Source organism: Anopheles maculipalpis, chromosome 2RL, assembly GCF_943734695.1.
Source record: "Anopheles maculipalpis chromosome 2RL, idAnoMacuDA_375_x, whole genome shotgun sequence".
NCBI lineage: Eukaryota > Metazoa > Arthropoda > Insecta > Diptera > Culicidae > Anopheles > Anopheles maculipalpis.
Window position 1 is genome coordinate 52,948,813 of NC_064871.1, and position 26,328 is coordinate 52,975,140.

Consider the following 26,328-nt stretch of genomic DNA (forward strand, 5'->3'; position numbering starts at 1 on the left):
CTTTATTCAAAATAATGAGGCTTTCGTTATCACTGATTTAAGAAAATTTAAATTTTAAATAAGACAAACAGTTTACAATGACAGTAGTGTCACGCAGTACAATGTTAAAAAACTTAAAATGTGACTCTTAAAATAGTAACTCGTAAACCAGCCCCCTACTCATTACTTACTTATCTGTTATGCTTTGTTTTATGGTACCATGGACGAAACATGCCATACACTTATTTTGTATGGACTGACGGGTCCAACTGGCCATTCAAGAACTATTCTTCCGAGGAGGCGACTGTTTGAACAAAAGCAAACGAAACCGATCGAGGAATTTGTTCACGAATTTCACTAATCTCAAATATCAAACAAATGACTTTAACGATAGCATGCGTAACGAACCTGGTGTCAAAGTTTTTATGAATGGATTTTTTTGGTTTGAATTTGTTTCTTTTTCAAGCGATCCTCTATTCGCCCTTTCACCGCCTCTTGTACTCGTTTACTTTGCCTTTCCCCACGGGTGTTGTGTAGTATTGCGGGTTTATTGCTGTAATTATCATTACTAAGGGGATTAGAAATGTTAACTGTTGAGTTCCACCCTATTGTAGTTTCTACAGTATAGTACAAATTACTTATTTTGTAGTAATTTACACAAGATTATAATGCTACGATGTGGTGTATCAGGAAGTACACCAGTAATCAGGAAGGAACAGTAATCATACATTACTGTTTGGGTATATTTATTTGCCTGGTTCTCGCTAAGGCGGGTCTGCAGATACCAGTTTTTCCGAATGTTTTATCTATAATAAATAATTCTATAAAACTTATATGGAATTAAAAAAAAATCTAAGGAAGGAATGCAGGAAGGCTTTCAATTTTATTTAAAAATATTCTTTTTCTTGGCTTAATGACCTGCTAGTTCACGCCGGTCATTGAATGGCTTACTAGACTTGCTGATTCCACTTAATCGGATAGCCAAAACTCAGTCAGGGGTAACCGTCCGGATGGGATTTACCCTGGTCCTGTCCGCTGTTTGGGTGTGCCTGTCGATGAGTGATGTGGTCTGATAAGTGGTGAAGCCAACAAGAAAGACAGAGAGAGAAACAAAGAGAAAGAGAAAGAAATGTTGATGACATGGTTGGGGCCTTATCTGTTCATTCGATCATATGCAGTGAGTTTAGACCCCTGATCTGATCCCCTGAACGACGTCACACGTGTGCTTCCTCCTGACAGCCACCTGCTTTACGCGGATAGCGCTAAATTGTACCAACCGATACGCAACTAGGAAGATCAGCATCTCCAGAATGCTCTCAGCGCGCTCCAGTCCTGGTGCTGTACGAATCTGCACGTAAACCATTAAAGACACTGCCCTTGTCCGTAAAAGCTGCGTCAGAGATCTAGGAGTGCTCCTGGCGATTAGTTGAGCTTCCATGACCAGCTAGAGCACATCGTCGGTAAGGGCAATCAGCTAGTTGGCATTCTGAAGAAGATTGCGCGCGATCTTATCGACCCGATTGCCGTTAAGTTGCTGTACTGCTCCTTAGTTCGGTCCGTAGTGGAATATTCATCCGTGGTGTGGTGGCCCATATCGGCACGCTCGTTGGCTCGCCTGGAATTCATTGGAGTGTCCAGCTGGACTACAATGGACGTTGCGCGTTACTTGGCCTGGAGTCGCTGAAACAGCGGAATTGTAACGCGCAGAGACTTTTTGTCGCAGGTCTATTTGACAATCGCATCGACTCGCCGGCTCTGCTCTCTGCTATCAACATTTACGCCCCGGCTAGATCGCTCCGGGGTCGATCTAACAGATCACTTCTTGACGTAGATCACTTCATGTGCTGCGAATTCAAAGCCCTGTGTGATCGTTTTGAACCAGACCTGTCGCGCTCTGCGTTCCTTATTTGTATACGTACAGAGCGGCCCATTACTTGTTGATTGTAAAACAAGAAATTTTAACTATAAATGTAAAACGTAAAAAAGTCGCTTCTAGGGGGCCACACATGGTTCGTTGAATTCAACAAATAATATAAACAAATAACAAATCTGACAGGATCTATCCGTGCATCTTCTAGCTTCAGTAATAATAAGTATGAAAATATTAGTATCATTAGCTAAAACCAGCCCCTGTCCGTTGTATCCGTGTTATAGTGGTGTAATTCTTCTTCTTGGCTTAACGACTTCTAAGGTCATGCCGGCCATCGAAATCGCGTTCTAAACTACTGATATCACGTAGTTAGTTAGTCAGTCCTCACTACGGGGAAACGGTCCGGATGAGATTTGAACCCCAGTCCTGCCGTTTGAAGACCGGCGCCGTTGTCGCCTACTCCACCGAGCCGCCCGCCCGAATTAATTACACCGAGTGGTGTAATTACGGTCGAAAGTCTATGGTGGTGTAGTGGTGCTATTATAAGTGTGATAATTAAAATGTTACGAAAAGAGTTGCGGTGAAAAGTCACGACACTAAGAAACGAATAGTCTTATATTTCAAAGTCTCTATCCTAGTTAGTAATCTCTAGTCTAGTCTAACTAACCAACTATCCTTTGCTTAGCGTACTCATACATTGAAAGACTGAATGCCACGCTTAAAAAATAAGCTTTATAAAGCTCGCTATCGGTAGCATGGTTAATGATATCCAACATGAAAAAGTTTGAACCATTTATTCAGTGTAACACAGTTGAAGTTCATGGTCATCGGAAGTTTAGTATACGTGAGGGAAATCGCAGACACAATGGAACAGCCCACAAACGAGGAAAGAAACTCCCCATGTGAAAGCCTTCCGTACACAATGCATTCCCTATCGCAAGCGTTGGGGTGTCTCATTGTTCGCGCTTGTTGTAGAGAAAAAAAGAGCCAGCAATTCAACCAACCGATGACAGTCTGACCTCTCTTGAGTGTGAAGAGTATTTCTAACCTTACGCCGGTACCAAGATGAGTGTGTTTTTGCGCTCACCGGTTGTGTGGATTTTCCAATCCAATTTTCCTCAGATCCCCATGTGTTTCACCTGTTTCACGTGTGCGAGTTTTCTTTGGCGAGAGCGAAACGGTCGCGTGTGCGGACGAGGGTTCACAGGCATCGGTGAGCTGATAGACGGTGGGGAATATTGTCATCGCTGATGTTGCTTGGATGGATATGTGTCAGTAATGAGCTGATAGTACCTGTATGGTGTATGGTCGCGTGCCATGGCTGCCGTGTCCGTGCACACGCTTGACGCTAGCCGACAAAGTTAGCCAATATGTAACATCAGTTATCACTTTCCACTCGAGAGGCCCACAAGACGCTCTAGAGTGTGTGCCGATCGTGCGAAAGGCGCTACGAAGTAACACTTACTACCACAAATCAGTTGCACACAGGTGGCTTATTGTCGCACCTCTGATACGAAAGATAGAGTCGTCGTCGGTACGACGAGTGAGACGTTGTCATAGTTTCATGCCGGAAGTGAATTTTGTTTGGTCTAAAATCGATGGTGATTTGCAACACATGTTTAAAGTAGTTAAGTGATAGATTGATGGTGCATTCGAAAGGTGATAGACATATCGTTGACAGTGCCTATCAAATCAAGTGGTGCCGCGTGCTCTATTTCCGTTTTCCAATGAGGTGTAAAAGGTGCTCTACATTATGTGATGAGGTTGATGCATGAGGGCGACCATGCTCTTTCAAGGCGCGTCATAGTGAAGCTGGTAGTTGCATTAATTCCAACAAATTAGTATCAACTGAAAAATATGACATTTTATGTCCCCTTGCACCGGCAGCAGCAGCACAAGGCTGATTCACAATGGAGCAGGTTTGATAAGAGCAGCGCAAAGCACAGGTAGACTTTTTGAATGTTTTGGTGTTGTCGGGGTTGTCTTTGGCGGGTTCAATATACATGCAAAGACAGCTTACTGAAGTGCGTAAGCTGATAACGAAATAAAAACATCATCGAATGGTTTATCAAACCACCACTCACATAAAATGAGAATGATAAAAAGCAAGTATTGTGGTATAATTTTCAATGCCTTGTTTGGGTTACGTTTTCATTTATTAATGATATGTCATGTGCAACTCGGGTGCGATGTGGAATTTAACAAAGAGTGTGTGTGCCATATCAATCGACACAGTCAATGCATAGGGGTTGAACTATTTTTATCAGAGTATGAACTATTTTCGCGAGTAATTTGCTTAGGATTAGCTCAGGGAGTAAAGAATAATTGGATTAGTGTTTTGCCATGAATTTTTCCCTTTTTCTGGTTTGAATTAAATGTTTTGAGGTGGAAACCAGTTGAAATAAATGTACTATTTTTAGCGAATCTGATTTCAAACTTTGATTGTAACCTTGGGTTTGAAGTACTTGTTTTTTTTAATACTCTTTATACACTTTGACTGTATGTTTTTTTTATTAAAAAAAAAATTACTACTTCTTTTTCTTGGCTTAATGTCCTTCTATGAAGCCTCTACCAAACAACCACCCCTTGATTAGTACTAGAAATTTAATATTTATTGCATAAAAACGTTTGCAACTAACGAAACAATTAAAAATTAAAATAAGAAACAAAAATATCAACAGGATGCATCTATAGTTTAAACTTTGTGTTTAGTAAAATAAATAAATAATGTATGTTTCTTACTAACGTGAGCTTGATTGTGGATGTGAAGTTGATCTGTCCATCAGACGTAATTAAACTTATTCGCTTTATGTATAAATATTCATTACTCATGGCATTGTATGCAAATGAATTTAAGATTATCACTAGTTTTTTCTTAAATGCAGCAGTTTTATTTTATTCTTAAGCTTCCGATTTGTTGGTTTTTAGATTTTTTTTAACTTTATACTAAACAACTGGCTCCTAATATAGAAGTAAAAAAATACAAACAAAAGAGCGGTCCATTGGCCGGGACAAGTTACGGCGCTAGTCTTCCCGATGCAGCATTGATTATTGAGTCCTGAGAGGCGAACCCTCCCTATAAATGGCAGACCAAGATCATTCGAGGTTGTATTGCCAAAAAAGATGCAGAAGCGACATAGAAATCCTTCAAAGAAATATGGAACATTTGCGTTTAACATTTTTATGTTCAGTACCACGTCGATTCCATGGGCCCGGCAGTTTAGGCCGACCGGAACAACGATGACGTTTTGATATTTTCTATGCACCAAAAACGCTTCATCCTTGGCCCGGATAATCGCGGGACCGTGGGAGAACAAAAGCTATTTTTGTAACTGTTTTGAACAAAACTCAACAGCACAAGTTGTTTCTTATGTAAAAAAAAAAACAAATCAGCAAAAACTTTGTTGTATCGTTTCACTCACTCGCTCACTCATGTTGGCCTGCTCTTTTAAAGTCAACAATAGATCTCCAGGAAACTCGATCCCTGGCTGCAGCTTCCCATCCATGTAGGCACCCGATCTCCGACAGATCTCCCTTCACCCGATCCATCCAACGAACTCGCTGTTCGCTGACGAATACCTTCTTGGCAGGGCATAAGTCCGGCTTCCTCATGACATGCCCCAACCATCGTATCCAGCCGGTCTTTGCTACCGTCAGGATGTCCGGTTCTCCATATAGCTCAGTAAGCTCGTGGTTCATCCTTCTTGTCCACCCTCTATGCTCGAACACACGGCCAAAGATGATCCGGAAGGTACGACGCTCAAACACGCCAAGAGCGTTTGCATCCTCCTCTCGGATGGTCCAAGACACGTGACCATATACCACCAGGCGAATCAGTGTGCGATGTATCTCACATTTAGTGCGGTCTCGAAGTCATCTCGGGATCTCAGCAGACGGTGAAGGCCGTTATAGGAACGATTCCCCTGACTGCTGCTGACATCGTTATCCGAAGTTACGACAGTCCCATGATAGCAGAACTCCTCTACTACCTCGAGGTTGTCGCCGTCGACTAATACGCTGCTTCCCACGCGGGTTCTATCACGATCAGAGCTTCCGGCAAGCAGGTATTTCGTCTTCGTCGCATTGATCGCATTGAAACGATTGATATCGTTTACCACGGGCGAATCATGCTCCTTAACCTTCTCACCGGACTAGATGATTGCTTTCTGGACTAGAGACATTACAACACAGAAAAATGACGGCTTAGTGCATATTCCTTCAGGAGATTATGACTGGAACCATGATGCCCCGTCTATTCTGAATTCTATTCAGTAGATCGTTAAGAGGCATGCAGTTGCTTAGACCAGACTTTAGATATAGAAGATTTTGTTCTAGCGAGCTAAATATATACCCTGGGGTGGTCTCAGATAACGCTCGAGGATTCGAAGTAGATTTCCAACTGACTAAAAATTAGCTTAAAAATAGTTCAAAACTTTGACGATTGTTCCATGTTTCATGTCACAGTTTATTTATTTATTACAATTTATTTATCACTGTTTTTTGTGTTGAGGTCTAGGTCTCTTAGTGTCTCTTAAAGTTTTGTGTTTGTTATGTTATGCAGGTAATTTCTACCAGATGACTAATATGTTGAAAAGAATAATTCTAATCGCACACTCGCTGTGATGAATAATAGGAGCAGCGGAAAGCAGAGAACAATTAAAACATAAAAACCTGTATTTCATATTTATTTATATTTGAGTATGACGGCTCTCCGTTATATTGTCTTAGTATTTATGCATATCTTCTTCTTCTCCTTGGCTTAACGACCTACGATGTCATCATGGTCATCGGAATGGCTTACTAGAGACTACGAAGTTACGGCTGACCGCCGTATTGTCTAGTAGAAGAAGAATATTCTAATTCCAATTTTGACATAAACAGTTTCTTTATTTGTATGAATTATTTTACTACTCTGCAGAACTTTCCCTTTTGTTTTGTTTGTTAAAGAATCTAAAAGCAAAATTAAATTTCGTATTTTTACATGCAAATCTTGGTATGGATTCTTTCGTTTACGATCTTAAATCCTAGAAACCAGAAACAACATGAAAAAAATACTTAGAATCTCATGATCGTTCTGTAACGGATGGAGCTATGTGCATTATTAAATTGACTCGAATGTAAGCCATACAAGTCCTAAACCATAGGTTAAGAAGCGAGATGAAAAGGAGCAACAACAAAAAAAAACACGAAAGTGTGTATAGGCAGCAACGTACACTCCGCTCTGTGCGCCGTGTTAAAGATTAAGGTTTTAATTTCGCTCCCCATCATTTAGACCTCTTCGCCGATGGCCGAATCGCTGGCTGGGTCAGAATGAAGAGCCGACATGAGATGGATCCCTGCCTTGAAGATCGCTCAGGGTTTCGCCTTCTGGTTTTGAGTTCGCCGCCCTCTTGCACTTTCGCTTCCACCCTCGTTTTCGTAGCTGTGAAGAGTGCGCCACAGTCAGCAGCATCGTCAGAAGCTGCTCAGAACAACCACCAAATTAGTTTCTAACGAGCCCTGAACCGAATCGTTTGCACAGTTTCCGAGTTCTCTATTCATCCATTCCTTCGCCTTTCTTACTCATTTTCTTGTATGATTCGCCCTTGCTCATTCGTTTTTTTTTCATCGCAAAACTCCATCAAAGGTAGAGTTGTAGCTTTTTTTATTGTTCTTCAATAACTAGTTGGAACATAGTAAAAGATATTTGGCGTATTTTGATACCAATCGTTAGTGCATTCTATTAGATCAATTATTGAAATATTTTTTTATCATGCAGTTTTATCAGCTGATGAACATAAAATGAAAAATGTAGGATAAATAAATACAATTGTTTTGAAAAGTATTGAAATTGATCGATGAAACAAGGCGATTAAAAAAAGATCAACAAAACATCCGATAGTACGATCATGAAGAAGAAGGACGCAGCATGACTGTTAAAACCAATCTCAGCATCTGTGGAAACTCCAGCTCTCACTGGAAGTTTCCCATGCAGACCCGGCGCTCAATTTGACGAAACGTTTGCTCACCTGAACGGTTACTCCCATTGGCCGTAAATGTGTGTGCGTGCTGCGATGAGTGCCGGCTTCTGTGTTACCCTTGGAAAGCTTTCAGCCTTATAATGCGCGCCCTATTTGGCAGTGAAGAGGAGGTTCGTCACTCAGCACTGGAACAGGTTAATTCTTCTCAGGAGTAGGAAAAGAGCCTTCGACGGAGACTGCGTGAAGTTACACTTGCATCGCTGGTCGAACCTTCGCCATCTTTCGATCGTTCGCACACATGCACACATACACAGGTTGCGATCATGGGGTGCGTTCGTTAAATGGATGTTGTTCCCAGCGCCTTTCCTCGCCGCGCATCCTATCGCCCTTCAATTGATCATCTCTTGGTCTGGGCTGGCCGTCTGCATTTGACGTGAGGTATTTCTCTTTATGGGCTTCTTTCTTGAGCGTTAAATATCCGGAGCCTCCTACTCGGCGGTGGTGTGTGCAACGTTGCCAAGTTCGTGCCGTGGCACCACATGTCAGCAGGCGTTGGTAACAGGAGCATAGGCACACGGTGTATGCTTTTGCGTACTTGCTTTAGGCTTGGTGCAGTGCGAGGAGGGTCCATGCAACCGGACGACGAAGTGCGAGTCTGTCAACGTGTGTTTTGTCCCAATGCAGTGAAAGCATAAAATTCACAAAATTGCTCCATGCTGCTTCCTATGTGAAGTGGCTGAAATCGTAACATTCAAGTACAGGTCGCGAAGTAAAGGACCAACTGTGCTGGTTGGGGTATAGGTAGGGGAAGTGTACCGTAAAAGAATCATGTGACGTTCATGTTGCTTTAAATTGCTTCGGTTTTTTTTTTCTGACAATCAGTTCTCACAGTTTGGGCCTTTTACCTTTGGAGTGGCTCGATGTCTATGCGGATTTATATTCAGCAAAGATGGGTAAGACGAAGATCCAGCACAAGAAGAAACAATTCCATTGTTTTGGGCTTCGTTCGTATCTTTACTTTAGACTGTTTCATATCGTAAAATAGTATGATTTTTTTGTGAACGATCCGAAACATTGTCGGCTCATATCAACTTTAATATTAATAATTTTATTCGTTTTGTTGCTTACCCTTTGTACTTTTTCCTGTTTGATTGAAGTATAAAGGATAGTACAGAATGAAAGTCTAGAGTTATCTCTACGCTTAGCGAACGTACAAGATTGATACCAGTATACGCCATTCTCTAATCACTTCCAAATTGAATAGTTAAATCAATAAAATGATAATTAGAAAGCGTATTCTAACCTGAACTAGAAAACCAGAGCAATATGCTGCTTTTATACCATTTATTCTAGTTATGTTAGGTCTACGATTTGATTGTCCAGGTTTTGTAAACGAACAACACTCTATTCTTGATAGAGCAGCGGAACGTTTTTCAAAACTTTATTCTTCAATAACGAAAGGTTAGGATGTGAAGTTTTTCTTTCTGTTTATATAGAAATTAAATTTTCTAGAAAAAGAGACAAATGGCTCTATTCGTCTCTTCGCCAAAATTTGACAACAGGTTGAAAGACCGAGCTGCAACTAGTAGAAATTTTAAAAGACTTCATTTAAAAGACATCGCCAAGATGTATTTTAAATGAAGAATGTATACATATAAAAAGTGACTTTATGGATTATTCATCAATTAAATTATGTATTCTATCCACACCCCACATTCATGAACTGTTTTAACTAATAGTTATTCCTACTTTGCATTATTTTTATTCCAGAAAACTTGGCTTAGATCTTGTACCTCGATCTGGCACCCTAGCAGTGGATCCACAGAAAATTGGTATAGTATCACTTCACCAAGTACACGTTAACAGTGCTGAAAATGCAAAGGCAGCATCGGTATGTAACAAACGGTAGAACGAACGGCACGTAATGTGAGCAAAGAAGGCATAATTCCGTTGGTTTTTTCTTTCGTTGATTTTGCAGAACCGTGGAACTCTGCGGCGAAAAGCAGGTAAAAAAATACACACGCATCATCTGTACTTTTGCATGCGTGATTTTGGACACCGGATAGGGGACGATGCAGAAATCTATTTCTACCTGTACGATGGCAACACTAATCGTATGCGGGCGCTCTCGGAGCGCTTTCTAGTGCGGATCGCACGTGACGGCTTTTCGACGTACGTAGAAACGAGCCATAACTGTACCATCTTCACCGATCTTGGATCATCCGATCTGAATCAGGACCTTTACCTGATTGCCAATGTAATGCGCGTAGGAAAAATGCTTCATTCGGAGTCAGTGAAGAAGGGCGATAAACTGACAACTACGACGCATGCTTATCGTCGGCCGTATGGCGTTGGTGTGCTGCCATTGAATGAAATCGTCCAATTCGATTACAGCGTCGAGTCGGAGGAAAAAGAATTTAGCTTTAAGATTTTTCAGTGCGAGGAAAAAGACTATCACCAACTGCACGAGCTTATCATAAAGAAAGCGAGCGGAAAATTTCAACCAATCAATGCAAGCACCCAGGGACACTACGGGCTAGTAGTGTCCATGAAACTGCTACACGGCGAAATCAGTCAGGCAAAGCTGGAGCAACCTATCCTGTTTCAGGGTACTGCCATTACCAAAAAGATAGGCTTCCCCGATGTGATCATGCCGGGTGATGTACGTAACGATCTGTTTCTAACGCTAGAAAGAGGTGAATTCGAGCGCGTCGGCATAAGTACGGCCAAAAACATAGAGATTACTGCTTTGGTGCTGGATGAAAATGGACGTGTGGTGCAGGAATGCATTGCGATCGCGTCCGGAAGTCCGTTGCAAGCGTACTACAAATCGATGGTGCTGTACCATAACAACTCGCCGGCTTGGAACGAAACGATCCGGATGTTTGTGCCGATCGATAAGTTCAGCAAGGCACATGTTCGCTTCGAGTTCCGCAGCTGTTCGACGAGGGACAAATCGGACCCAAAGCTGTTCGGATTCAGCTTCGCACGGCTCATGGAAACCGGTGGTGCTACCATAGCCGATGGAGCCCATGAATTGTACGTATACAAATGTGAAGATCCGTTAAAGGTGCAACCGAACGTGTATCTAAGGCTACCGTGTTCTGCCGGGGACCGGCAAGCGGTGGGCGATTCACCCTCACCGTATCACCGCAGTTCGAAAGAAGCCTTTTATGTGCGCACTATCCTTTGCTCAACGAAGCTGACACAAAATGGAGATTTACTATCGTTGCTTCAGTGGCGCAACAGACCAGAAGGCATACAGGATTCGCTGCAGCGCGTACTTCGGCTGCACAATGAAGAGCTGATCAAATTCTTGCAGGACGTACTGGATGCGCTGTTTGCGCTGTTCTCGACCGACGATGGTAACAGTACGCCGCATTCGGGGCTTGTGTTTCACGTGCTAGTCAACATATTTAGTCTGATGCAGAGTAGCAAATTTCAACACTTCAAACCGGTAATGGACGCATACATACGCAATCATTTCGCAGCACCATTAGTGTATCAAGGACTCCTATCGTCGGTGCAGCACCTAGCGGACTGGTTGACGACTACAGACAATCTGGAACCGATCGTGCAGTGTTTTTGTTCGCTCGAGTTTATCTTCAAGCTAATCATTCAATCACGCAAACTGTTCGCTCACGCATCGGGCGGTCAGTATGAGGATAAGTTTAAAAATGATCTGTTTTCGGTTTTCCTCTCGCTTAATGGTATGCTCGCAGTACCGAGTACTACACAAATTCTAGCGACACAGGAAGCGCTGCTCAGTAACGCAGGCGTCGTGTTTGAACAGTTGCGTACCATCATTACTCGTCCGGAGCTGGAAACACTTGTCAAATCCATGTTGGACGCTGTTCCGAAGGATGCACAACCACCACTGATACAGGCAAAGCTGAAATCCATCAAGGATATGGTATCCGGTCAACTCTTCCAAGACGACGAATTGCGCTCCGTTATACTGAACATTGCGTGCAAGCATCTTCGCATTCATCTAGCTCGCAGAGATGAGTTAAGACTGTGCTCGGAAATACTCGCTGAGGTGCTGATAAAGTTGTATGAAGCGAAAGCCAAAACTGGCGAAAAACCATCGAACGCCATCCATCACGATCTAGACACACTGTTTGCAAACATCTTTCCCATTCTGCTACAAACGATCAACGTGCTGAGCAATGGCGGGAACGAAAATCTTGTCTGCTCGCTGTTTGCGGTAAAGCTAGGACTGCTACAGCTGCTCGACGAATCACACTACCAACGCATGTGGGATCGACAGCAAAGTGGCAGCAGTCCGACAGCCGTAGGTGCCATTGTCGGAGGAAAGGAGCTGCGCGATTTCATTCAGCAATGCTTGGCCATCTTCAAAGACATACTGGAACAAGATTGGATGATTTTCTCGAAAGATTGGTTGGTGATGAAAATGGCCGCAAACGATGTCTTGCGGCGTACGTTGGAGGAGCTAGCAAAGCCACTGGTATACCGCTTCCTGGGTCCACAATCGTTCGATTCGCAGCTTTGGTGGTCGTACTTTAGCGTTGCGGTCATCTTCCTCACCCAGCCATCGCTGCAAATCGAGCAGTATCATGAGACAAAACGGCGCAAAATATTGAGCACGCATGGCGATATGCGCGTGATGATGGGCTTTCAAATATTGAGCATGTGGGCACAGCTCGGTGAGCACAAGCTGCACTTTATTCCGTCGATGGTGGGACCATTTTTGGAGGTTACGCTCGTTCCCGAACCGGCATTACGGAAGGCTACGTTTACGGTGTTCTACGACATGATGCAGTGTGAACAGGTAGGTGGAAAGTTGCTTTTTATTGAACTAACAACATTGTTTTCTGTATGGAATTGTGAGAAAGCTTTAAACATATTACATTGAACTGGGAATGAGTCCTTGCGGGAGTAATATGGAATTAATCGATGATTCGTTGGTGTATTCAACGAATTTGCTATTTCTACCAAATTAACTGATGCTGGGAGTGTGTTGAACTAACCGGTGTCATGACTGGCCGTTTTTAAGCTTACAAGATCTTACTTATGCCACAAAGCCAGATAGCCAGTCTTTCCTCCGGTGGAACCGGTCAAATAAGATTTGATACCCGCTCCTACAGTTTGAATGATCCGTGCCACTACCATTCGGCTACTGGAAAGCAAGCTAGGAAAAGTATTTAAAAAAAACTAAAAACATTGAATCGCCTATAAAGTTTGTCTGATATCGGTGAAATTTATTGAATGTTTATGATACGTGAACTTGCTGTATAATTGTCACATTGCTAGAGTGACTTATGTTATTTTTTCAATGCTCCTAACCGAGCAGGATCCTGACTTGGATAGTGCAATTGCTGTTGATGCATTGCCGGTGGCATCATGGAATGGCCAGGACCACCAGCACTGGTGCTACTGCTACTTCCTGCCTCACCGGAGCTTGCACCTCCGGCCGAAGGTGGAATCCCTGAGGAACCTCCACCGGCTTGTTGATACATCGAAGCATAACTTGGCGCCCCAGGTATCAGTCCCGGCGGCAATTGATGTATCTTCATTCCCGGTGGCAGCACAGCCATCTCTGAAGCCTGCAGATTAAAATAGTCCGTCGGATTTGGAGGCATCGGTAACTGTCCTGGGAGTCCGGGTACGGGATCAAAGATTCGGTTACCACCACCACCAGCACCACGAGGGACAGAGTTCTGTGCATAAGCAGTCGATTTGGCCTGCGAGTGTGCCCACTTGATTGTCAGTTTCTTCCCACCAAGCACAAGTTTGTTGAACGTCTTTTCTGCGGCTAGCTCTGCAGCGGCTCGTTTGGTATATTGCACGAATGCACATTGCTGTCGCGGAACGAGCGAAACAGAACGAATTTCACCGTAATGATAGAAATTGTCCCGTATGTCCACCTCGGTTATGTGCTCGCCCAGATTGCCCACGTACAGTGTGGTGATGGTTTTGTCTTCCGGCGGTTCCAACGTTGGAATCGAGGCGGCCCGTTTCATTAGCTTGTCCGCCACCGGATCGTTGCGCCCGTAGTACCGGTCGCGGATATTTTGCTCCGACAGTGGATCGTCCGGTTCGACAGGTTTATCATGCCGATAGGGACACTCTTCGCCACGCTTGCACTCTCCCTTCACCCAGAACGAGCATATGTGAGGTAGATTACGTTTGTAGTAGGGCGCAGTGCGTGCCAACTTTGCCAGCATATCGCTTGCCGCCAACGATTTGCCCACCGTGCCAGCGGCAACTGTATTGTCGTCACCCGCCTTTAGCTGCGACTCAATGTTTTGGATGTAGAATTCTTTGTTTACATCGCTTTCTGGAATTTTGTCCTGAATCTTGAGCGCAGCGTCCCGCACCTGTGTCGGTAAACCGTACTCCAGATCCAACAGGCAAGTCTGACATACGTTCTTCAGCTTGCTGCATGTTTGGCAGATTTCTGTCTTTTTAAAACGCATTCTGGCACCGGGACACCAGCGGAAAATGGTAAAAGGGCGTGTGCAGATTTTGCATTCCTTGCCATAGCGTTCTTTGATCTGAAACAGGCAAACGGAGATAAGTGTGGGTTGTGTAGTTGGAGTGCTGATTTCGGTGCTTACCATGCGTACGTACGGATTGTCGCCAAGGCATGTTTGGCAAAGTATTGGAAATTCCTAAAACAAAAAAGAGGAATCGGAAACGTAAGCGTAAGCATCATATTATAGTTGCTGCGGTATCATCCAGCAACATCCTACCGAATCCTCCCAGTTCTGTCGATTGTACGTGTTTGTGGTTTTTGACATAGCCATTTTGAACGCTTTGTCGAATGTTTTCGCAGTTTCGATACAAATGTAACGTAATCTAGCCACTAAACAAAAAGTCACACGTTGTTTGTTTTTAGCTAAAAAACTTATTTACCAAGTGCAAAAACACACGCTTGGAAAAACGTAGCACCCAACTTTTTTTTTCCTCTTTTCTGTTGTGACGGATTCGCAGTGACGTTTACGTTTGACGTTTGAGATGGTGGAGCGAAAAATGGCAGTGTTGCCAAGTTGTCATGCGCCGAATTGCTTGTTTGAAAAGTGCGCGGAAAATAAATGCGGGGGGATGCGTTGAACTGTCGGCAAAAATGAATTTCCCGTGAATGCACTATTGAACAAAATTTTTAATTTGCAATGGTCTTCAGCCTGCATCGATTTATTATGTATGAAATCGGTGAGAAATGTTGGTAAGCAGTAAATACTTTATCATGCTCACGTCCCAAGACAAAACACACCTTTGACCTTCTTGTTTCATGCGTTTCAATCTTGAACGTTTCATGTGTGCCGAACATCGGCCTTGTTGTGTGATGTTGAACAACTTGAATTAGAAAAACGATTAAATCTTTTTATGTTTTAATTTGACCTTTGTTGAAAATGTTGTTCCGTAAGCAGAAGAACACAAAGATACACGTATATGAATTTTGTTCATAAATAGGGTTTTAAAAGAAGCGATAAAGCCGTTAATGAGAGCTCACCGATAACTGCTACTAGAATTAGGACTGTCTTTTGGTGGTCTGAAGATCTGGTGGCGATAAGAAGGCTATAATGACTTCATAAGATCCATTTGACGGTGATTGTAACTTTGGTGTTCAGAATTATTATCACCTGTCCCGACGTCATTATTAACGATGAAGCATCGAAAGCCGGTTCCGATTTTGTTCCAACCTATTGTTTGAGGACGAATGTACGCATTATAGTACCGTGAAGAAGTTGAATGTATAAAACCATTTAGCCATTCCAATCCGATCACATTGTTGAAGAATGTTTTTCGGTCACAACAGGATAAGCTAGATTAGTTAAGTAATTAGATAAGGCAAAGGAAAGTATTAGGTATTTGTTTTATTTTGTAGTCTTTCCTTTATTTTTCGAATCTCTAGATTGAGAAACATAGAGAGAGAGAGAAGAAGAAGAGCAGGAGGAAGTGGGAGGCTTTTGGGTCCAAGTACTACCCAATGACTGATGACTGATGTTCCGTTCATTTGCCGGCCGCTGAATGGGCCAGGCAAACCGCCACAGTGCCCGCCGCCTCCTCCTTCTTCCTCCGGGAGAAATCGTTTTGTTTCGGAAATATCACCCGATGGTTGATTACTACTTGCGTTATTGTTTAGTTTGAACATTGAAATGTGAAATATCGGTAAATATTTCCTTAATTGTTTTTGTCCATTTAGCTTGCTTCTAAAACTTTTCGTTCGTTTTTGGTTTGGTTGGTTGGTTTCCCTTGTGATGCAAATACGTCCGTACGTAGTTCGTTCGATTCTATCTGGGCACTCCTAATGGATGCATGTTGCTGTTTCTTTTTTCGATTGTGTTGCTGTTTTGTGTAAGTGTTCAGTGGCAGGTTCGCTTCATTCTTATATTGTGTCTCTACTGTTGTCTACTAAACACGACGATAATTACACACTACAAATCCCCTAGAGTTTTCGCCTAACGTGTTTCTCGTTTCTTGCCAATAACTTGATCTATAATAATAATAGCAATAATATTACCCTCTGTTTCACTTAACTTAAATTGAACCGTCGTCCTCGCGCCTAGCATATTAGATAATTTTACACTCCTCTTTCCCGAGTCCCCACCACAATAACTTTTACCACACAATTACTGCTGGTCAAATTTTCTCTTTCGTTCGCAGTTTACTTTCATATTTTGGGTGGTTTTACTTTTATTCTGCTCCTTGCACGTATAAAGAATAACTTAATATTGCTTCCCTTGGTAGAAGAAATGATTAAAAAAGAAGCTCAATAGCATTAAGAGAAACATACATTATAGTCGTATAACTTTGCCTAACTTTCAACGATAAACGCCACCACACACTTGCTGTACATCAAAAAAGAAAAGCATGTATTTGATTTGCATTAACGTCTCCGAGATAGTTCGTGATCGTGATTGGAGGGCTACGAAGGGGGTTTAATTTTTTTTGCTATGTGTATGTTTGCAATCGTTCCCTTAATACACCAATCTTGAAGTCGACAAACACACAACACTACATCATCTACTGGGGCGGGTTGTTTTGTTCTTCCTCTACACAAAAGATTGCTTTCGTTTGTTATTACTCCCTGTGCTAAACGTGTCCTTTCTTCTATCCATAGTTTGTGGTGTGATGCGAGCAGAATTGATTTTGCAGAACGATACCTCTACACAACAGTGGCTAAATAGCCGAATGTTTCCATACGAGTGGAGAGAGTTTAAGAATCTCTAAAAGTAGCGTAGTTTGTCTACATTTCGCGTACAGACTTGCTAAACCGAGCAACGCTTTATTCAGAAAGAACGGACAAATATTTCTTCTACCCAGGAATCAAGATTGCAGCAAAGTGTTTATGATATATGGCCAATTGTAACACACGCACGCACGCTTCACGCCACCCCTTTTTAGAGGAGTTCGGTATTCTTTCTTATCCTAGTATTTGCAATAATACTAAACAGTTTTATCATTCTCTGGTGTGTATGCATATTTGGGTGTGTAACCGTTTTGTGAATGGAGCATGTCTTGGATGGATTTTCGTTCAATCACTACTAACATCTGGGGCTATGCAATATTTAAATAGTTCAACCGTTTGCGAACTACCTACTACTAAGAGACTTCCGGACTCGATTTGATTTTGAGCAAAAATGCTGACATCGTCGTCACTTAAACGAGCGCTTACCGATATTCCACGGTACGCAACGAAACACACCTGCGTGTATGTGTGTGTTGTGAGCATTCGAATCGAATTTGGTCGCCAGTTCTACATTAGCACCACACCCTTCCTGCTACTCTCTCTGGTTAAAATCTACACAATCCCTCTAGGTGGCCCCCGTATCGCTAACGACTTGGCTGCGCAGGATCCGAATCAGATGTACGCCCGTGTCCCGTACGTCCGGCCACTGACGTACAATCGCTATAAGCACCAGCGTGCACAGCAGCGTCGTCAGCACCCGCAGTCGTGTCTTGAGAAATGGCACTATGATACCGGCGACCGTTGCCACCAGTAGCAGGATTACTTGCAGCACGGTCAGCACGACGTTGATCAGCTTGACGACGACGGCCCGTGCATTGGAGTTGTAGATGCCTTCCACCGTAACGTACTGCTGCTGCGACAGTTGCTCCATCTTGGAAATGCGCGTCTGGCAGTTTTCGAGAATTTCGTTCACATCCCGCAACCGTTCGTCGCTCTGGTATTGAACCTTTTCCTCCAGGTCGGCAATCGCTTGCTTCAAATTTTCCCGCTCGTTCTGGTGCAGCTCGGACAGATCGTTTATCTGCTCCTCGAGCCGATCCGCTCGATAGCGTTCGTTCTCGAGCGCCATCGATAGTTCGGTCACTTCTTTCTGTACCAGCTCGACTCGATCCAGCCGCTCCTTTAGCTTCTGGTACTCTTCGCGCAGTTCGTTGAGGGCTTTATAATTGACGCATCGCTGGCTACAGCTTAGCCGGTGTTTGTCCGAACCAAGCGGTATACTATCGCTCGTGACGCTGCTACATTCACTGTCATGTTCGCTGTATTTTCCACCAGGTCCAGGACCACCGGTGTGGTGACGATGGCCCGAAGACACTCCATGCAACTGCTGATGGTGCTGATGGCCTTGTGTTGCGCCATGTGTGCGTCGACCTTCGCTATCGCTAATGCTGGTGTTGTGTTGATTGCTCTGTCCACCACCACCGGGGCCACTCGCATTTGGTGTCGTTTGTTGTCCCTCGGCGCTACCCGTAACGTCCATCCCGGAAAGTTCGCTATCGGCGGCACTCCCAGTATACCAGGTGGACGTTAGCTGGTTAATGTTGTCCGCACTGCCAAACTTGTTCCGTATCAGATGAGCAAATTTGCGAGGCTTCGATATCACAGTTGCCGACAGCCCGGTCACACCGTGCCTAATGTTACCTCCGACGTTCCTCAGACCCTGGCCCACATCGCGTAACATTTCGCGAGGCTGTAGAAAGCTTTGTTGTTGCTGCTGATTGGTCGTAACTGCTAGCTGCTGCAAATTCGGTGGTAACGTTTGACTGCCACCGGTCAGCAGTATCGCTTGCTGCTGCTGGTGTTGTTGCTGTTGCTGCTGCAGCAATAAGCTGGCTGCAGCGGCGGCATGCTGTTGCTGTGCTACCTGCTGTTGCGATTGTTGCTGTTGGGCCTGTTTTTGTTGCGTTTGCTGCATATCTTTGTAGCGTTTGTTGTACGATTCGAGCTTCTTTTGCAGCTGGGAAATGTTGTTGGCGCTTTTTTGATTCTTTTTCTCGAACACGGCCTTGATGCGTTGCAGCTGGTTCTTGTCGGCGTTAGCTGCTAGCTTCAGATACTCGTTCACGTTCGAATCGCGCGCTTCCTGCTCCTTCCGGATTAGTTCCTTCGTGCAAGCGATCTTGGTCGTGATACGATCGTACGCTTGCGGTGCACTGCTTCCCCGCGAATGGCCCTTCTGGTGGTGAGCGTGACCGTGCGGTTGACCGCCGGACGAGGACGAACCCGGCAGCAGTGTACGTTCGATCGAATCATTGCTGTGCTGTGACACGGTTGTCAGGTTGCCGTCCACTTCCTCAAGCAGCGGTACAACACCGGACAGATTGCTGTAATCGACGCCGCGCATCATCTCGTCCAGGCTGGCACCGGTACTGAACGGGACACCACCACTACCACTTCCACCGCCGGCTGCAGTCGTACTGGCAATCGAGGAGGAATTGCCTGTTGCAGGCGTGGTTGTTGTCGCTGTCGTTAGCATTTCCATTGTCGCCGTAGTCATTTCCAGCGATCGGCCGCTGCTCCCTGCTACTACTATCGCCGCTTCCTCGCGGGATCTGTCCCTAGTGTGCTTATCTCGTCGTCCACCGCCGCTGCTGCTGCCAGCACTGTCGCAACTGCCCAGCCGTTGCTGTCTTGGATGATGGTGGTGTCGTCGCGGTACCGGGCTACGAACTGCTGGTCGATAGTGCTGTTCTTCCAGCCTGCTATTGCGATTAGCCGCAGCACTGGGAAGGAAATCACAATCAGTGACAACGGTCCCTCCTGTGACTAGACTACTTCCACTACTACTGCTACAGCTGTTGTTGTTTGCCTTTCGAGCCACCTTTGTCGTGTCTGGGTGAAAACTGGTCACCGCTCTTGCTGCTGCTGCTTGTAACGTATCATATAAATCCATGCACTGCCCTCGCAGCCCTTACTACCACTTTGTCGATAATTATTGTTAAGAGAGAGACACACTCGCGCTCAACAATAAAATACACCCGCCGCCCCGTTGTGGTGTGTTGTGGATGATGGATGCGTAACGCACACAAACACCGATGCAACGGCGGGGTGGCGCCGCCGACGGACAGCGCCCAATCAGAATTTGTCGTCGCGACGTCTATGCACCAATTTGCCGATGCTTTTTCATGCGTTCCCTGAGGGCTTTTCGTAGGTTATGTTATTACCCTTAGGGGCAATCGGTTGTCGTCCTGCGTACCTGCGTACGCGACCCGTCCCCAGGATGTAGCACGTTTCTGCTTTTGCTGTTCTTTTCTTGACCGTCGTTAAGCGCACTCTACAATTCCACTTCCTTTTCGGACACTCTGCACTGGCCTGTTGTTGCTTTGAACGATTACTGCTGCTCGCGGTGATTCATATTTGCCACCACTCTTTTTTTTTGTTGTTGTCTACAGGAACATAATGATGGTTTTGTCTCTGTGTGGTCTTTTTGTTCTGCGTGGGGATGCGCGGTCTAGTGCGATATGACAATGTTTCAATGTAGAGAGCTACTATTGCTAACCAACTTGCATCATAACGACGATGCTGTTGCTCGCCCGAAAGGATTGCACTAGAAAAGGGTGGGGATTAATCGAACCTAGCGAATGATTTCCAAGTTTGGGATAGTGCCGATCAGTGCCAGCCTGATCGGGTGTTGTTGTTTCTCCGTTTGAAGGGCACGGTAAAACGGTATCACTTCCTTCCGGGTACTTCCTCTCTTTTTTTTGCTACCGTTGTTAAATTTCAATTAGACACACATCGCATAATTGAGATAACGAAGCAGCAGCAGCCACGCACTTTTTTCTTTTCGTTCTATCGTTTGTCCGCTGTGTAGTTGTGTGTTAATGATTTGATTTCGTGTATGTGTGCTTCTGTCGTACTCCACACTACCATTTCAAATGCATCATGGTACACACCGATGCATTAAAGGGATACACTGCTGTTTTTTCCTCGTTCGCTGACTGACCGACCGACCGATCGTCCCCTTGGCCGCAAATATGATGCATACTCCCTCTATGTGCCCTTCTGCTGTTGCTGCTGCTGCGTTTTGTCTACGCTCTTCCGCCGTAGCTTAATACTACCATGGCCAAACATCGAGCGCATAGTTTCTTTTTCTTTTCGATGGTGTAACAGCAAGCAGGCAGACACGAACAGAAGGTCGAACGGCGGCGGCGGCGGCGGCTGCTACAATCAGCGCATTCTACGCACTGGCTTTTTTATTGTGTTTTTCGTCGATTCGTAGGAGGCTCTGTGTTCTTCGTTTGACCCGCGCACACTTAAACCAACCACCAACACACACCTCAAGCATTTATCATAATATTTCACAACATCCCGAGTGCACACTTGGCGTGGAGAGCAATTTATTGGTGGCTGGCCTGACTGTGGGTTCGTTTCTGTTCGTGCGGCAGGTGTGATGATACTGCTTTTCATCAAATTCTCCACCCAAATCACCTCACTACTGCACTTCTCAGGGGGACGACGATTTTTGGTTCCGGGGTGCGAGATGTGTGTGTTGTTCGTTCGCTTGCTTGCTTGACAATTTTCGTTGAGTCGACGGAGCTTGCTTCGTTAAAACGTGCTCGAATTCAAACTCGGACCTGCTCGAATCCTGCATTTGATAGGTGGGGCGAATACACTTTTCGCCCGTGCTGTCACATGCTCGCACGGTAAGGCGAATAGCGCAAAATGTGTTTTGAATGGCAGCGAAATTGGTTGGTTAGAATGGATCGAAATGTAGTAATGCTTATAATTTGATTGTAAAAATGAATGCTAATACATTTCTGGGAAGAGAAAAAGATAACGAGACAAAAAAAAAACACATTCCTTATTGCTCAACAATCGCAGGTGTGATAAGACTGGTAATGACATTGGTATGGTGATGGCGAGCTTATCTCCGGTAAAACTATTGATTTTATCAGATGTCGAACGAAATTCCGTGTAATTGCTGATAAGGCAGAAGGACAGGTGTTTTCTTTAAACATGAGTCATGCTCCTAATTTGCCCAGTCACTGTGGCAAGCGCTTAACGCATGTAGCTCCGTGCCTATGGGGTATGAAACCCAATTCTCAGACGATTTTAATTGCTGATAACTTTATTTACACAAAGTTTACTTATCCAAACCTAATGGAACGTTTTCATTGCACGGACCCAACCCCTAATAAAAAAGTAATGTGTAAATGGGAAAATATATATTGATAATTACTTCTTAGCTAAGACGTTTTTATGTATTTTCTATCAGATAATTGATTACAATTTTAAAGGTATTTATAGATTTTTTTTTGAATTTTTTAATGATTAGTCAAAATGGGAAAATTGCCTGTAATGTGAGCTAACATTAGATTAAAACGTTTTTTTTCTGTCCTTAGGTTTCCCGTGGATCATTCCGGCTGGTAGAAAGCGAACTGATCGATAAGCTGGATTTACTTATTAGTGAAAACAAGGGAGACGATGAATATCGCGAACTATTTAGTACGATGTAAGTATTTTAGCTCATGTTACAGCCTCATGAATGTCCATCATGTTCATGTTCTTTGCATTTGTTGTACATAACTCAACTAACAATGTACTAACTATAACTCAGAGAAATTTTGACTGAATACTAATCACAATTATTAACGTTGTTATTAAAATTACATACACTAAAATGCGTCATCATCGCCATTGCTCATCTTTATCATTTGTCATGAAAAACATCGAAATCGTGCATCGCCGTGTATTGTCTGCGCTTTACATTATGCGACTACTACAAATGCGTCTCCGTGTCGTGTTTCTTCCCTTGTTTGTGCCTATCGCACATCCTGCACACCCCCCAAATATCTGTAGGGAGCAACTGTGTCTAGCGTAAGTTTTCACTTAACCCCGGATTAGTTCCTTCACGAAAGTATCGCTCACACGTTTCATTGCCTATGGATGAGATATGCCCAGAATGATATGTTAAACATAACACAGAACCGATTAAATGTTTCTTTCTCCCTTTGCAACTTTCACCATAAACGCGCCGATTCCACCAGACTGTTGGAACGGGTGCAGACGGAGAATCCTTCCTGGCGCGAGTCTGGAATTGCATTCATTTCCTCCGTAACGCGGCTGTTGGAACGGCTCCTCGACTATCGCAGCGTCATGCAGGGTGATGAAAACCGTGACAAACGTATGACCTGTACGGTGAATTTGCTCAACTTCTACAACGATGAAATCAATCGCAAGGAAATGTACGTCCGTTACATCTACAAACTGTTGGATCTGCATCTGGGGGCGGAAAACTACGTCGAGGCAGGTCTTACGCTTAAGCTGTACGCCGATATGCTATCCTGGGACAGTGAAAACATTTCCGAATCGGAATCGAACGGTCCACGGGAATGGGAGCAGAAGGAGAAAATTTACAAAAATGTAAGTATTGGCGAACGCAGTGCTGGAGCGATCGCTCTGTGTTCGTGACAGGGGGTTTAATGTAATGTGCTTGCGATTTATGTTGCAGATTATAAGCTATTTCGACAAGGGCAAATGCTGGGAGAAGGGCATCCCACTGTGCAAGGAGTTGGCCATGTTTTACGAGCGCAAGCGATTCGATTACAACCGGCTGAGTGATGTGCTGGTCCAGGAAGCGAAATTCTTCCAGAACATACTCACCCAACTGCGTCCCGAGCCGGAATACTTTCGCGTAGGGTACTACGGTACCGGATTTCCATCATTTGTTCGAGTATGTACCGCGTGATCGTGATGTTTAAAAGCACATTTTTCGTTAATTGCGGATCTTTTCTTCCTTCATTTGGCGCAAAGAACAAACAATTCATTTACCGTGGTCTGGAGTATGAACGGATTGGAGCATTCATACAGCGGCTGCAGACAGAGTTCCCGACTGCGCTGATACTAGACAAGAAGCAATATCCACCGGATAGCTCAATACTCAACTCGTCCGAGCAACGGTTCCACGTCGTTAATGTGCGACCGATCGCCGATCCGTACCATCTTAAAAGTGCCAAAGTGACCGTCCCGGAAAAGATTTCCAAGTACTACGAAGTGAACGACGTTACCCGGTTCCAGTACGATCGGCCCGTGCACAAAGGTACGGTTGACAAGGACAATGAGTTCAAGTCTCTGTGGATTGTTCGAACAATTTACGAAACGGCTCAACCCTTACCGGGCATCTTGCGGTGGTTCGAAGTGAGCAAGACGTAAGTGTCGACTCTTTTAGATTTTCTTTACTTTGACAACTGACAATATTATCATTTACAGTTCGGAACATGAGCTAACGCCGGTGGAGTTTGCGTGCGAAACCATAGCGAACGTAAACAAGGAGCTGTCCGATCTGATCATCCAGTATCGGCTTGATCCGAAGCGTAATCTTAACCCGTTTACGATGCGTCTGCAAGGATCGGTCGATGCGAACGTGAACGGAGGTTTCAGCAAGTATCAGGATGCGTTCTTCTCCGAGCGCTTTGCCAAATCGACCGAGGGTCGTGACCAAAGTGTGCACGTGCAACGGTTGAAGCGATTGATCTTCGAGCAGATGCAAATACTGCGCCAAGCGTTGGAACTTCATCGTAGTCTTGCACCAGAACAGGTGTTGCCTCTGCACAACCGGCTGTCGGAAGCGTTCCTCGAGTTGGAGAAGAGTACGGCCGAATGGAAGACGAACATTAACATTCCAACAAAACCTCTCCCTCCGCTACCGATCGGTCAACAGCAGCAAGGGGGTGAACCGTGTTCGGGTGGGAAGATCGGTACGATGAACGGTGGACCCCAGGAGTTGGCTTACTTCCCGGAAGATTATGACGGCACGTACATGTCCGTAAACAAAAAGGCTCTTTCGCTGTCGGGAATCGTTCCTATGACGGCATTGACCTCCTCCCCTGTACCAAATATTCCTCCGCGTGATAGTGCCGGCGGTATGATGCTGCCAGCAGTGTGTTCACCTACCGCACCACCATTACCACCGCGTGGTCATACACCCGACAAGCGTAGCTCCAATCCGATGCCATTTACCGAGTACGTAGAGCAGCAACAGCTTCAACAGCAGCAGCATGCCGGGCAGCACAGCTTGCCGGGCAAGAACCGGCAAAAGAAGTACTCACTGTACGAAATATCGCTCAACGACAGTGGTAATTACGGCAGTCCACGGAATTTGAGCGAGTTTAGGCAAGGGTTCTATCGCGATTCGGGCATTTCTACCAGCACCCAGGAATTGAACAATCTCAACGTCGCATCATCCTCCTCGGGGACAGTGGCAGTAGGTGAAGGTGGGTGTGTTGCACCACCATCCCACCAACACTACCATCAACCGATGGCCATTCATTCATCTACCGTAACGCCACACGACGATTACAATATCATTGCAAATGGAAATACCCTACAGCTGGCGATGTCACAGCAACCATCCATAGTCCGTGGTCATCAGAAGACCAACTCCAATCCTGAGGCGTACCAAAGCATTCCAATGATGGCGGGAACATCACCTTCAACTGGCTTGACGCAACCACCGCCACCGCCGATTCCGCCAAAGTCGGCATCCTTGCACCATCAGCATTCGCTTCCGGCTGGAGGCCTTGGAGCTGGAACGGTGGTCAGCAATAATAACAATAACAACAACAACAACAATAATAACAGTTCCCTCGGGTTCCATGGGCAGCACTATCACCACCATCAGCGCAATCAGTCGCTTAATCTAAGCACGAATAGTTCGTCCGACGGTGAGCAGTTAAGCTTGAACGACATTAGCCCAGCGCCACCGCCAATGTTTAACGATAACTTTAGCGATTCGTTTAGCGACGAGTGCGACAATCCAGCTGGCAGTGGTGGTGGTGGCGGCGGCGTTCAGCGTGCCAAGCTGACACCTAGCCCAGGACGGTCGGGAGGGGGTTCGGGTGTGAACGGAACGTCCGGTGAAGCGTTGGAACTTAGTTCCATCACAACGACAACTACCACGACCACGATCATTTCCTTGCGGCGGGATGATGAGGATGAAATATTCTATTAAGCTTGATCGTCTGCGTGAGTGTGTCTATGTGTGAGAAGCGGAGTACTAAGACTTTTTTACTGATCGTTTTCGATCGTACTTGTGAAGGTGTTGTCCAAACACGTTGTCCAAGGGTGGGCAAGGAAGAACATATAAATGTGCAATCTCTTTATTATCAATCATCCCGCGTCTGTGAATATGAAAAAGTCGGATGGGATAGGATGATAACTACACGACAAGAAAGCAACTACATACCAACGAGAATTACATTCAGGAACGACGTAAGAGGACCTCCCCACGTGCTTGCAGAGGACGCATCGTTTGGAACCATGCTTGCTATATTTATCGGTATATATATATACACAGCCACAAA

The 26,328-nt window shown here is 44.7% G+C and overlaps 3 protein-coding genes across 4 annotated transcripts in view; 1 reads left to right on the forward strand and 2 right to left on the reverse strand.

Moving 5' to 3' along the window:
* LOC126556609 (dedicator of cytokinesis protein 3) overlaps nt 1-25,994 on the forward strand; it is a 54,701-nt gene extending 28,707 nt beyond the window's left edge. The window contains exons 1-9 of one of the 2 annotated variants that reach the window (XM_050211953.1): nt 3,673-3,795; nt 9,580-9,700; nt 9,788-12,601; nt 22,369-22,478; nt 22,826-22,843; nt 23,014-23,389; nt 23,478-23,699; nt 23,780-24,174; nt 24,236-25,994. In XM_050211953.1, coding sequence (XP_050067910.1) covers nt 3,707-3,795; nt 9,580-9,700; nt 9,788-12,601; nt 22,369-22,478; nt 22,826-22,843; nt 23,014-23,389; nt 23,478-23,699; nt 23,780-24,174; nt 24,236-25,976 — 5,886 coding nt within the window. In that variant the 5' untranslated portion in view covers nt 3,673-3,706 and the 3' untranslated portion in view covers nt 25,977-25,994. Of the gene's footprint in view, nt 1-3,672; nt 3,796-9,579; nt 9,701-9,787; nt 12,602-22,368; nt 22,479-22,825; nt 22,844-23,013; nt 23,390-23,477; nt 23,700-23,779; nt 24,175-24,235 lie in introns of those variants that run through there. The other variant, XM_050211952.1, reaches the window with a different exon arrangement.
* LOC126558003 (pre-mRNA-splicing factor RBM22) lies at nt 13,078-14,637 on the reverse strand. Its single transcript, XM_050213935.1, has 3 exons — nt 14,526-14,637; nt 14,391-14,444; nt 13,078-14,327 (listed from the first exon to the last, which is right to left on the reverse strand). The coding sequence occupies exons 1-3, from the start codon at nt 14,577-14,579 to the stop codon at nt 13,095-13,097; spliced, it is 1,341 nt and encodes a 446-aa protein (XP_050069892.1). The 5' UTR covers nt 14,580-14,637; the 3' UTR covers nt 13,078-13,094.
* LOC126557169 (transmembrane and coiled-coil domains protein 1) lies at nt 17,592-20,006 on the reverse strand. The gene has a single exon (XM_050212851.1). The coding sequence runs from the start codon at nt 19,917-19,919 to the stop codon at nt 17,592-17,594; it is 2,328 nt and encodes a 775-aa protein (XP_050068808.1). The 5' UTR covers nt 19,920-20,006.
* Nucleotides 25,995-26,328: the final 334 nt, after the last annotated feature.